General features: G+C 38.9%; 1 protein-coding gene across 2 annotated transcripts; it reads right to left on the bottom strand.

Annotated features, from left to right (window-relative positions):
* Positions 1-2,472: 2,472 nt before the first annotated feature.
* Positions 2,473-11,774, bottom strand: nelfe (negative elongation factor complex member E). 2 transcript variants are annotated; one of them, XM_041227037.1, is made up of 11 exons: positions 11,540-11,773; positions 11,335-11,410; positions 8,785-8,854; positions 8,325-8,470; positions 7,982-8,056; positions 7,429-7,466; positions 4,727-4,923; positions 4,230-4,374; positions 4,062-4,116; positions 3,712-3,814; positions 2,473-3,154 (listed from the first exon to the last, which is right to left on the bottom strand). In XM_041227037.1, exons 2-11 carry the CDS (start codon positions 11,407-11,409, stop codon positions 3,081-3,083), a joined length of 978 nt encoding a protein of 325 aa, XP_041082971.1. In that variant the 5' UTR covers position 11,410; positions 11,540-11,773; the 3' UTR covers positions 2,473-3,080. The 2 variants fall into 2 exon arrangements, with proteins under 2 accessions (XP_041082971.1, XP_041082972.1); XM_041227038.1 differs by lacking the exon at positions 11,335-11,410 and having other exon boundaries at positions 11,540-11,774.
* Positions 11,775-12,110: the final 336 nt, after the last annotated feature.

The following is a 12,110-nucleotide window of genomic DNA, read 5'->3' as shown; positions in this document are numbered from 1 at the left end:
GAGGCACCTCGGCAGAGGGCCCATGACATAGCCACACCTCTCATGGAATGTGCGGCTATCCGCCCAGGTGGGGGTAAGCCAGCACTATCATATGCAGTTGAGTGTTTCAAAGATAATTTTAAAACAGCCGCTCTGGGATTTGTCCTCTTAATCAGCGGTGCGCAAAGTGTAGGGGCAGTTCTGTAAACATTAAAAAGGGTGGGTGAGGGTGCGATCGCCGAGCGCCTTGGAAAAATCGGGTAGCCAAAAAACGTCAAAGCCAAAAAACCCGGGGACACAAAGTGAACAGGGGCATAACAAGCAGAAATAGCCGCTAGGTAAACCTTCAGTGTTGAAGGTGATCTACCTGCCTCAAACAAAACTGCAAGATGGCGGGCACGGGACAGGAGATTGGATCATGACCGTTAGAATGGCACCAATCTTGAAACCGTTTCTACTTACAGGAATACGGTGACCTAGTGGAATGCGCCCTACCATTCTGTAGTGTACCCACAATCTCATCTGAAAGTCCTAAGGCTGACCAGTGGTCCCTTTTAGGGACTAGACCCACAGCTAGAACCTGCCCAGCTCCGGGTGCCTAAGTGTGCCTCTCGCCTGACTGAGAAGATCCCGGTGAAGCGGGATTTCCCAGGGTGGGCCGTTCAATAGCTGGCACAGGGATGAAATACAAATTCTCCTGTGCCAACTGGGAACCACTAGGAGAACTGATGCCTTCTCCAATCCGATCTTTTCGAGAAAGGCCGGGAGCAATGGCAGAGGAGGGTACGTGTAAAGGAGCATCTTGGCCATACGTGGGCTAGGGTGTCGACGCCGAGTGGACCGCCGCAGCGGTGGAGGGAGTACCATAGGGGGCATTGTGTCGTCTCCACCGGAGGGTGAAGCCGCCGCTCTGATGGGTGCAGACCCTCTCGAGAGAAGGTCTGCCACCCGATTCTCCACACCTGGAGCATGCGTCGCCCGAAGGGACAGCAAGTTCTGTTGGGCCCAAATCAGCAGCTTGAAGGCTAGGCGGTGCAACCCTGGGGACCGAAGGCCACCTTGGTGGATGACATATGCCACCACTGATGTATTGTCTGTGGAGTAATAGTGCTGTCTGAAGTAAGAAGGGGTGAAAAACACACAAAATTTTTAATAATACTTACCGTTGCTAAGACAGACAGACAGAAAGAAGCAGCCTGACACGCGGAGTGTGCAGGTGCTGAGTCAGAAACAGAATAAAAAGGTTTGAATTTTGAAACTACTGATTCCGGGAAAGCGGCGATGCCAGCTTTCAGCACAGTGCAGGGGAACTAGCAATAGCTTACGCAGCACTTTTTATAAGAAGACAGGGCTCAATGCAACACAGAGGTCTTACCTTACCAATGTGAGAAGTGAAAGAGGGCGTTTCTTCCCTTGAGTGACAATTAAGTACCTGCAGGAAGAGAGACTAAAACAAACGTGTGTAACACTAGTACTGTGGTTTCACTAGATTATCAATAGGCTGTTGCTGCCGCTTTAAAAGTCAGACAAATGTTTCCTCGCAAGGCTTCAGAAAGTAATGGACTGTACCATTACACTAGTAAAGGGTAATACAAATACTGTAAACTGCATTACACAGTGTAGTAATCATTTCTGAGGAAATAAACGTTTTCTAGCTGGAGTTTTCTAATTATTATAGAGCTGTATGAGTAGTCTGTTTGATTAAAAACAAAACAAAAAAAAAAAAACAGCGGAACATTGACATTGAGTTATTTTGGTATAGTCCAAATTAATATAGTACTGAAACGTAATTTTGTTTCTCCTGTCTTGTGAAGCCTCGGAGGAAGGTGGATGCTGATGCAGTAACCCAGACTGAAATGCAATTTTCTTTTCATTCTCAATGCAGAATAAAAACAAAGGCAATACTGAAGACGCATGCCTTTGTGTCATCATCTTTTAAAAAAAAAAAAAAAAAACACACAATGCAGAGTACAACAGTTAACAGGGTGAACAAAGTAGTCTTGTGTTTCTTTTGCACAACACATCATTGTTATTGTTGTGTGACAATGTGGGAAATAACCCTTGCACTATCAATGCACTGCAGCGACCATTCTGAAAAGAGCTTTCAAAAAGATCAAGCGTGTGGGTGTAAAAAAACAAAAAAGTCAGGATGTTAATAACGAAAAAAAATTACAGGTACATTATATAAACAGTTGTAGCAACTGCTTACAACTATTCTTGCTTAGAGACAGAAGTACCATACTCATGGTAAAATGAATGAGAGAGACTGGGACACAGCACTACGTCGAAGTATCACCAGAGACGGGGGAGCGAGAGAGACTGCTGGGGAACTGTGTTCGGTCTTAGTGCCTTCATCAGTGCAATTGAGGGAAAACTAGCAGAAACAAGAGTCAAGCAGACAAGCATTTCGGCTAGTGTCTTTACCAGTGTTATTGAGGCAAAACTGGAATCTGTGTAATCAATGCTTTAACAAAAAAAAAAACCCAAAACAAGTATTTTTTTAATGTTTATTTTACTGTCTAATAAAATTGGAATGCCACACTTAACTGATATTAGTTTAAATGTAATTTTTTTCCCCCCCAGTGTGAATTTTTGACCTTTTGTTTTACCCTCTACAGAAAGTTGCACAATTTCAAAAGGGGGAGAGGGATTCATTCCTCCCTTTCACCTTTCAGGCCTGGGTTCCAATCTGGGAGGGCTAGGTGGGGCTGCGCTTAATTCGGTAGCCTATCCTTCCATCTCAGTAAGGCTTGACAGCACACACACAGAGATAGACAGCAAGCAGTTTCACCAGCCTCTCGTTCATGCCTATTGGCAAATCCTGTGGAGCTAATGGTTTAATGTTATTCACTAGACTTTTGCTCAGGTCACAAGTGAAATAAATTTGGTAGGTCAGTGGTCTCAAATGCCTAGTCCCTAAATGAACAGACAGTGGACTTGCAATGTAATCCACATCACACAAAAACACACACCCACCGCAACAGTCTGGGGACACAGAGAGAAGGGGGGGGGGGGTATCTCTCTCTCTCTCTGTCTGTCTCTCGTGCAGGGGAAACTCAGAAAAATAAAGTGAACTGCAATGTGAACGTTTGTCTTGAGACTCAGAAGAAATCTTCGTTGTACACAATTGGGTTCCTCTTGTCTCTGTGGGATCCTTTAGCACTGTTCTGAACCGCTGGTGTGAGAAAGAGAGAGACGCAGAAAATCAGAAAAATAATCTGCGATTCAATATGCTTCTTGATACATGTGAAAGTCCTGATGGGCAGTAAGAGTAAATGATGACTACTTTGTTAGAAGTCAAAAATTAAACAAGATATAAAACACAACATATTATTTATTCATGAGCCACTCTGGGGAACTACAATGAACTAAGATGTTGAGATTCTGGTCTTGTTCTGGTCATAATACAAACGGTACTCTACTATACACTACTATGAAACAATATCCCTTATAAAGGTTTACCACAGTTTTTCCAAGCCTTTCCCATGGTTGTATTATGCATTTACCACAACCTGGTTTGAATGTGTTTTAAAGGCTTTATCATACCTTTCTGTGCTTTTCAATGCTTTATTACTTTATTGCTATGCTTTTACTAGTAATAATATTTATAAAGGGTTCTTATGTAAAGAAAGTAGAACATTCCTTAATACACTAAAGGTATTAAGGGTGTGTGAAGCAAGCTGATTAGGACACCTCTGATACTTTGGTTTGAAATGAAGGACTGGTTCTTACCTAGAGGGGCCCAGACAGATGTCCCTGTTGCAGCTTCCAGCATTGGCTGTTTACGAGCGATACTGACTTTCAAACTCACATCACCGACACACCTGCCATTCAACTGGGAGAGGGAAAAGAGAGAGGGAGTGGGGTGAAAAAAGGTAGAAGAGGGTGGGGACACTTAAATTCTGCAAGGGTAAGGAGACTAAAAATATCAAGAGACTAAAATTCAATGACATATGTTTCGACTACAAGGCTTTTTATTTTATTTTCTTGTAGTATTTAAACATAGTTTTAAACTGCAGTTTTAGTTACAGTGGATAAAGGATCTGGGGGCAGATTTAAAAATTGAATTCAGTGAACCTCACCTCTGCGATGGCCTGGTCAGCCGACTCCATCTTCTCAAAGGTGATGAAAGCACAGCTAAAAAAATAAAAACAGGAGATTAAATACAGAGACAACCCAAACACACTGTCAAAAACACATACAAAGACAGACACACAAAGACGGAGTGTAGTGTGCAGTGGGAGTCTCACTTCCTCTGTGGGTCCATGGACAGGTCTATGATATTGCCGCACACAGAGAAGGCCGCTCTCAGGCTCTCGTCGCTCATCCCCACTCCGTACACGTACAGCGTGTTCCCCTTCCGAGGGGGGCGTCGATCCGGGAACGAGTCTGAGCCTGGGCATGAGAAGAAAAAAAAAAGAAAGAGCATCAGAAAAACCTGGGCAAAGCGCTGCAGTCGAGTTTAAAATGTCAGCCTAGTGTTAACCGTTTGAGTTTTGTCTGAACTTTGTTGAATAAAATGCAGGATAAAAAAAATAAATCTGGGTGGATTATTGAAACTAGAAAATAGGGAAAAGAGAATTGATTTTAAAGATGGCTTGGTTAGCACTGCTTCAAAGCAGGCTCAGTGATAATGTCGCTAGTGCAGCACGAAAGACAATGTATTTTAGACTCCTTGACAGTGATAACAATAATTAGGCTGCTACCGCTAACAACAGGTACAAGAAAGGGTTTGTATAATACTCACGCCTGAATGGTGCATCTCTCTCTCTGTCTCTCTCCCGGTCCCTGTCCCCTCTCCCTCTGTCTCTGTCCCTGTCCCTGTCTCTGTCCCGGTCCCTCTCTCGATCCAGCTCTCTGTCCCTCTCTCCTGTGTTCTGCAGCACTCCATCCCCACTCTCCCTGTCAGAGTCTCCACGAGTGCGAGCACCTGAGCTGACGAAACTGAGGGGAAGAAACAAACACAGAAAGAAAGGGAGAGACGAAAAGAAAAAGAACAGAGAAAGTGAACAAAGTGAGAAGAGATACAGAAACAGAGTAAGAAACAAAAAGTTGTAAGATATTTCTTTGTATTAATATATATATATATAATAAATATTATAATTATATAATATAATATAGATATATCAAATCTGACGGTGTTAGTGTGTGAGCCAATATATATATATATATATATATATATATATATATATATATATATACTGACTGCCACACACACACTCGGTCAAACACCTCAATTTTTCCAGTTTTTATTGAAATTTACGCAGTTTAATGTCTCAGTGTACTGAAATTAAAGCATAGAACAAATAAACAATTGGAGATAAAAAAGAAATCATGGAATCATTTTGTTTAACGAACTTTTAATCTAAATTTGTGACTCATCCAAGTAGCCACCTTTTGCAGATATTTGGCATTTTTTCTACAATGGAAATCAAATATTGTTTGGAAAGTTCTTCCCAACACTGTTGCAGAAGTTCCCACAAATGTGTTGCACTTGTAGGTTGCTTTGCTTTCACCCTTCTGTCCAGTTCCTCCTCCATGTTTGACAGTTGGTGTCACACACCGAGGAACCATCCTTTCGCCTACTCGACGGTGTACGAAAACCCTGCGTGATGAACCGAAGATTTCAAATTTTGATTCATCGGTCCATAAAACCTTCTTCCCGTCTTCAGTAGTCCACTGGTGATGCTTCATTGCCCAGGCAAGCCTCTTTTTCTTATTTTGCCATCTTAGCAATGGCTTTCTTACTGCCACTCGACCTGTCAAACCTGCAGCTTGAAGTCTTCTCTTCACAGTTGAAACTGAGACTTGCTTACTTCAACCAGTGTTAAGCTGTGCTTGAAGCTGTTGTCCTGTGAGCCGCCTATCACGCAAGCTGTTGACTCTCAGAAACTTGTTTTCTGATTCTGTTGTGGCTTTGGGTCTGCTAGACCTCTTCCTGTCAGAGTTTCCTCCAGTTTCCAAGTGCCTTTTGATGGTGTAGGAAACTGTACTCACTGACACCTTGGCTTTCTTTGCAATTTCTCTAAAGGAAAGACCTACACTTTTAAGGGTTATAATGGTCTGTCTGTCTTCCTTTGTTAATTGCCTTTTTCTCGCCATTATGATAGCAATATACTACTTCCTGCAGTACAATACTGTCCAAATAATGCTTAAGAGGGTGTAGTAACACAGTCTGTTCCAACACTGCTTTTATACAGACAGAGGGTTTATAAGTAATCAACAAAAGTTGTAGGAACTGATAGCATCAACTTTCAAGGCTTAATTTACTTCCATTGCTGCAGAACAGCTGTAAGTTGTTAACCCATTACTTGTTCCCTGAAAAAGGCCTTTTTGTATAACTCTGAAATGTACATTATTTTTCAGTTTTTGGTAACCTAAACTTTTTTTTTTTTTTTAACCTCTGGCAGTTTACCGCTTACCTTTGTACCATTTCAGGTTATTCACTGGACTTGAACTGCTTAAATTTCAATAGTGTGCACATGATATATGATATATATATATATATATATATATATATATATCTAATATTATATACATATAAATAACGTTGCATTGCACGTAAATAAATCATATAACATATATCTTTTATCAAAGAACCCGAGCTGCCCGGTATGGTACGTTGTACATATCTTTCTCAACATGGAGTCTGTGTTTGAATAAAAAAAATTGGAGGTATTTCTATTTTTTTGACGGCTACTTTAATACCTGTATATAACTTATTGGCACTATATATATGGTGTGTGTGTGTATATATATATGTATGTATATATATATATATATATATATATATATATATATATATATATATACACACACACACACACACACACACACACACACATATATATATATATAAAACAGGAGATATATAGATATAGTATATGATATATATATAATACCTAATGTATTCAAAGTATGCCGTCAACAACCTAGAAATACCTCAAATTTTTTTATTCAAACACAGACTCCCTTGAGAAAGATATGTACAACTTATCATACCGGGCAGCTGGTTCTTTGAGCTAAAAGATTATATATATATACAACAAATAAATCAATAATTTCCATTGGGGTATATAAACTTTTGTTTACTATACACACACACTGTCTTTTCAATACTTCTACAAGAGCTCACCCAATCCACTATAGAGTAGTCAGTAATTCTCTGTTGTTCTTAATTACACTGAACAACATTATGCAAGACCTTATCTACACAATGCTGTTATATCAAACATTATCAAAAATTATATTTGACTTCTGAAAAAGAAACTACACTAAAATGTAAACAAAAAACAAATATGTGCTCCATCCGTCATGGTCTACTGATGTTACTGCTTCCATCGTTATTGTTTTCCAAGCGCACTAACTATCCCAGAATGAGAAAACTTCTGATAAAAGCAACGAGAGGAAGGTTTAGTGTGCAGTCAGGATGTGCCAGACAGGCCTTACCTCTCATAGAGCATTTTTCTCTGGGGACGCTTTGAAGACTGCAGTTGAAAGAAAGAAAAAGATGGCTTGTAAAACTGAATCTAAAAAACACATACACAAGCAAGCAAGCAAGCAACACATTCTCGCCCTCCTCAGCAGACAAACAGACAGACAGACACCCCCTACCCTCAGAACTCTTCTTGTCAGCATACACAGACAATCTCGCTCACCTTATAGCCCTCCTTGTCAGCACACAGAGACACACACCCTCACTCATTCTCTTACCTGTCCTCCTCAGCACACACTCCTTTTCTCTCCTCCATAGCACACAAACACACTTCCCTCCCCTGGAGCTCTCCTCCTCAGCAGACACACACACTACTCCCTCCCCTCCTCAGCAGACACACACCCCACCCCCTCACCTCAGAGCTCCCCTCCTCAGCAGACACCCACCCCTCCCCTCATCAGTCGTCTGTGTGTGACTGGGGAGGGGATGATTAAGTTAGGGGGGGGGGGGGTGGAGTCTCAGAGAGGAGGAGTCTGTGTGTGTGTGTGTGTGGCACGGCCCCCTCACCTCAGAGTTCTCCTCGTCAGCAGACACGCTGCGTTGGAAAGGCTGAAAGGTTGGCACTGGGCCTTTCTCTGGGTCCTGTGTGGGGAGAGAAAGAGTCAGAGTGAGAGAGGAGAAAGACACTTTAGAACGGAACATCGAATGGAACCAAAACAATCAACAAACAAAACATATCATGTAAGCACACTAATAAAGAAGCTTGCGTTTTTGGGTAGCTAGCTAGGCTCCACGGTGGTTAATCATTCAATAAATGTTTCACTGAGGCTGGGTCAAAATAAATGCCATGTCAATCAATAACCAATTAATAGTTGATTCCTTTGTTGCATCCTTAGCTCTCTGTCTGTACCTTGAGTTTCCCCTCCAGGGTGCGAGAGCGCTTGAACCCCGAGTTCTTGTTCTCTGCTTTGATTGCACTTATGGCTCCGGTCTTTATCAACATCTTCGCCTGCTCTGTCGCTGTGGCTGTGTCCACTGCTGGCTGGTCTGAAAGTGCTGAGAGACAGAGAGAGAAGGAGAGAGGTTACAAATCACAAAACAACTTTCAAAAGTCACTGCCGCTAACAAAAGAGTGTTTTGCACTTTTATTACATACATAAGGTCTCAAAAGTGCAGTTTTGTATTTTCATTTTTAAATATGACATGTGGTACTGCTTTGCTTAATCATAGGGAATCTGTTACTTTAGCACTTCTGGGTTCATTTAGCCTCAGCAGCTGCATCGTCTGGGTCTTACAGGCTTAAATCAAAATAATATTTGAGAAAGTGCAATTAGAAGCACTCCGAATGATTGCTAAAAAACAGCACTTACTTCTCTTCAGCCCCCCCTGCGTGGCCTGACTGGTCGAGCTCTGTTTCTTTAAAGCCATCAGCGCCTTTTTCTGTGATAAAACACCACAACAATAAAGCAGGGATGGAAATATGACTCCCATTGCAGAGAAATCTGATCCATTTCTGGTTTTACCAAGAGATTAGGAAAACACTTGCTACCTATACAATGTGGCCAATCAAGCACACACTAAAACCCGGAATGGTGCTATGCTATGCAATAGGAGTTGTATTTCCTTCCCTGGAAAGGCACAGCTTTTAAATGATTGGAGACATTTTAAAAGGCGGTTACCTCAGGAGGAAAACACACGAGAAGACACGCTTATACCAGAAGAGACAGGGTATTTTCATATCTTATAAATGCAAGTTAATATGCAATAAAACTGTAAATGTAAACCAATTCTTCCGAGCTGTAATTTCAATTACATGCTGCAAGTTATGCCAGAAGCATCCTTGTTCTATTGGGTTCTCCTGTTCGCCTCAGTGTTACATACTTATAGTGGCAGCCAGGTTTGTTTATTTATTTATTTATTGATTGATTGATTGATTGATTGATTGATTGATTGGGTGGTGGTGGTGGGGGGGTTACTTCTTACAAATTAACTTCTTTCTTTTGGGGAATGTAAACAAATTAGACATCAGCGCAATGTAGTAAACTAACTAGACACCAACATGGAATTATTTTGTACTGTAAAATGGAACAGGATTTCAGGGCACTGGGCCTGTCTGCAGCTTTACTGAAACTAAATGGATAGAAAACAGTAAACTCAATAGGATGGCAGGACACTGTCTTTTTGATGCTTTACTAGTAGTTGACAGATTAAATGTTAGCCATATTAGTCCAGAGATGATAGACAAAGAGAAGGAAATGTGATATATTTTTTTGGACTAACTAAACAATAATTAATCATAAGCTTTCAAGACATCCAAGTTCTCTTCTTCAGGTGAAAGTAGGAAAGACAGATTGATGTTTACATTGAAAGGTGGCATCATTTCAATATGCCCTGCCCATTCTCTGCATGATCTGCCGGTTCTTGTTCTAAAGGGCAATTTCAAAAACACACAATATAGGAGAACTTGGGAACTTAAATTTATAAAATTCCTGTACTCAAAACACAAAGTACTCAACCAGGACACTGGTTTTCTACCTCATTACAATTTATAATACTTGTGTATATACATTGCATACATATGTACGTAATTATATAACATACATTTAAAACACACACAACTAAGGTTATATAACAATATGTAAATACATACTATATATACTATTATATATATATATTATATATATATTATAAAATATACACACTATATTGTATTATGTATAAACGTGTATGATTATATATATATATATATATATATATATATTATATATATATATATATACACACATAGTATTTTATATATATATATATATATATATATATATATATATATATTTTATTTTTATATAATAGGATTTAAATGTTATTATATAATATTTGATTATAATTAATTTTGTCATATGATATTGGCATTTGACATGTATAATGTAAGTTTTTTTTAAAGATTTTACATTAATTAATTTTGTCATTGATATTGGCATTGTTTATGCAGTCACTCGTTTTTTTGTTTTTTTTCAACACAGCTTTTTTCCTTACATTACAAATACAGTGATTCAAAATGGGTTATTTTTGTTAAAGTCCTGATACCACCTTTGAATGTAAACATCAATCTGTCTCTCCTACTTTCACCTGAAGAGGAGACCTCTGATGTATTGAAAGCTTGCAATTAATTATTGTTTAGTTAGCCTAATAAAAGGTATCACATCTCCTTCTCTGTCTGAAGCTTTACTGAAAATAAACTCTGGGTGTTTTTTGGATGATTATTAATAATAATAATAATAATAATAATAATAATAATAATAATAATAATACACAATTAAGATGGATAAATTGTATCAATTAAAACCAAGATTAACTGAGATAAATTTATTTCCCTCAAAATTAATCGTGATTGATTTTTTTTTGAACTCGCTTGATACAATGTATTTGCAATTGTAGGTTCAAGCTTTATCATTGAGTTCCATGCTGTGTTTCACATGGAGCGAACATTCTTCTCGTATTTTCAAGCACTTTTAATGACCTCATTTGTTTGAAAAATAAAAAAAATAATAAAATAGAATAACGTTTAACAGTATGTTTCTGTATCTGTACCTGGGATTACTGCTTGGTAAAATATAAACAGAGTAATTGTGTAGCTATTTATGTTATTATTTTCGTGTAATCATAATTATAAATTGCAATTACTGCAGCATAATTGTAACCAATTGTAACTTAACAAAGTTAATTATAACCCCCCCCCCCAGAAACCATGCCCCATGAAGAAAAAAAAAATGTATTAAATCTGTATCTGTCTACAGCTTTAATGGAACTAAACTTTGGAAGATTGGAATAATCTTACAGAAACATCAAAAAAGAATCGTACCACTGTCAAAATAACATCAAATAAAAATTTAAGAGGAAAAAAAAAAATAACTGACGCTTACTTTCTTTTTGAGCTTTGCATATTTTTTCTGCAGCGATTCTTCTTCCTCTGTTAAACTCGTAGGAAACAAAACCATTCTGCAATACAGACACGCAGCTGTTTCGTTAATTAAATGAAAGGAGCACCTACATGTAGACACGAGTGGTAAAGTTCAGTTTTAAAAACACAACGTATTGTGGTTTTATTATAACATACAGGCAACGTACCTGCCTGTTGTTGTTTAGCAACTTCTCTGGTTGAAGACAAAAAAACGAGCCCCGGAATGTGACGTCATTGGTTGTGCGCGAAAAGTTGACGGAAGGATGTGCTCAGAAAACGAAAAAAAGGGGTTAATCTGCCTAGTAACAGTGCTGTGTTTTTGTTTGTTTGTTTGTTTTGTTTTAATTGCCTTTTTATATCAAGCAAAGTAAATCACGTTTTAATGCGTTTTGTAAACTTGCTGTAATATTTTAAACTGGACTGCGTGTGTGTGTGTGTGTGTGAAATGTGTTGTTGATGTTTATTCATTGATCGCTGCCTGTTTTTTCTTGTAAAATCCGATTCTTACTATTATGTGACGTCCTTGTAAAATAAAGGTAATAATAATAATAAGTACAATAAAAAATATAATTACGAAAAACAGTGAGCTGTCTATAAATTATAATAATTTGTATGCTATGATTCATGTTGTGCGTACAGTACTGCTGTGTTTATTGTGGATACGTTAATACAGTGGATGCGTTCAAGGAGACCAATCTGCGCAGATTCTGTGCAGAACCTGAGCAATCTAGCCAATGA

This window comes from Polyodon spathula, chromosome 24 (assembly GCF_017654505.1).
Source record: "Polyodon spathula isolate WHYD16114869_AA chromosome 24, ASM1765450v1, whole genome shotgun sequence".
In the NCBI taxonomy this organism is placed as follows: Eukaryota; Metazoa; Chordata; class Actinopteri; order Acipenseriformes; family Polyodontidae; genus Polyodon; species Polyodon spathula.
The sequence above is the reverse complement of the archived record's forward strand: the minus strand, read 5'-3'. Positions and strand labels throughout refer to the sequence as shown.

Excerpts from the sequence above, each read along its gene's own strand:
- nelfe (XM_041227037.1), bottom strand. The coding sequence starts at position 11,409 with ATGGTTTTGTTTCCTACGAGTTTAACAGAGGAAGAAGAATCGCTGCAG. Across the intron at positions 3,815-4,061 it reads CTGACCAGGCCATCGCAGAG|TTGAATGGCAGGTGTGTCGG; the intron begins GTGAGGTTCACT and ends TCCCTCTCCCAG. Across the intron at positions 3,155-3,711 it reads ATCTGTCTGGGCCCCTCTAG|CGGTTCAGAACAGTGCTAAA; the intron begins GTAAGAACCAGT and ends TTCTCACACCAG.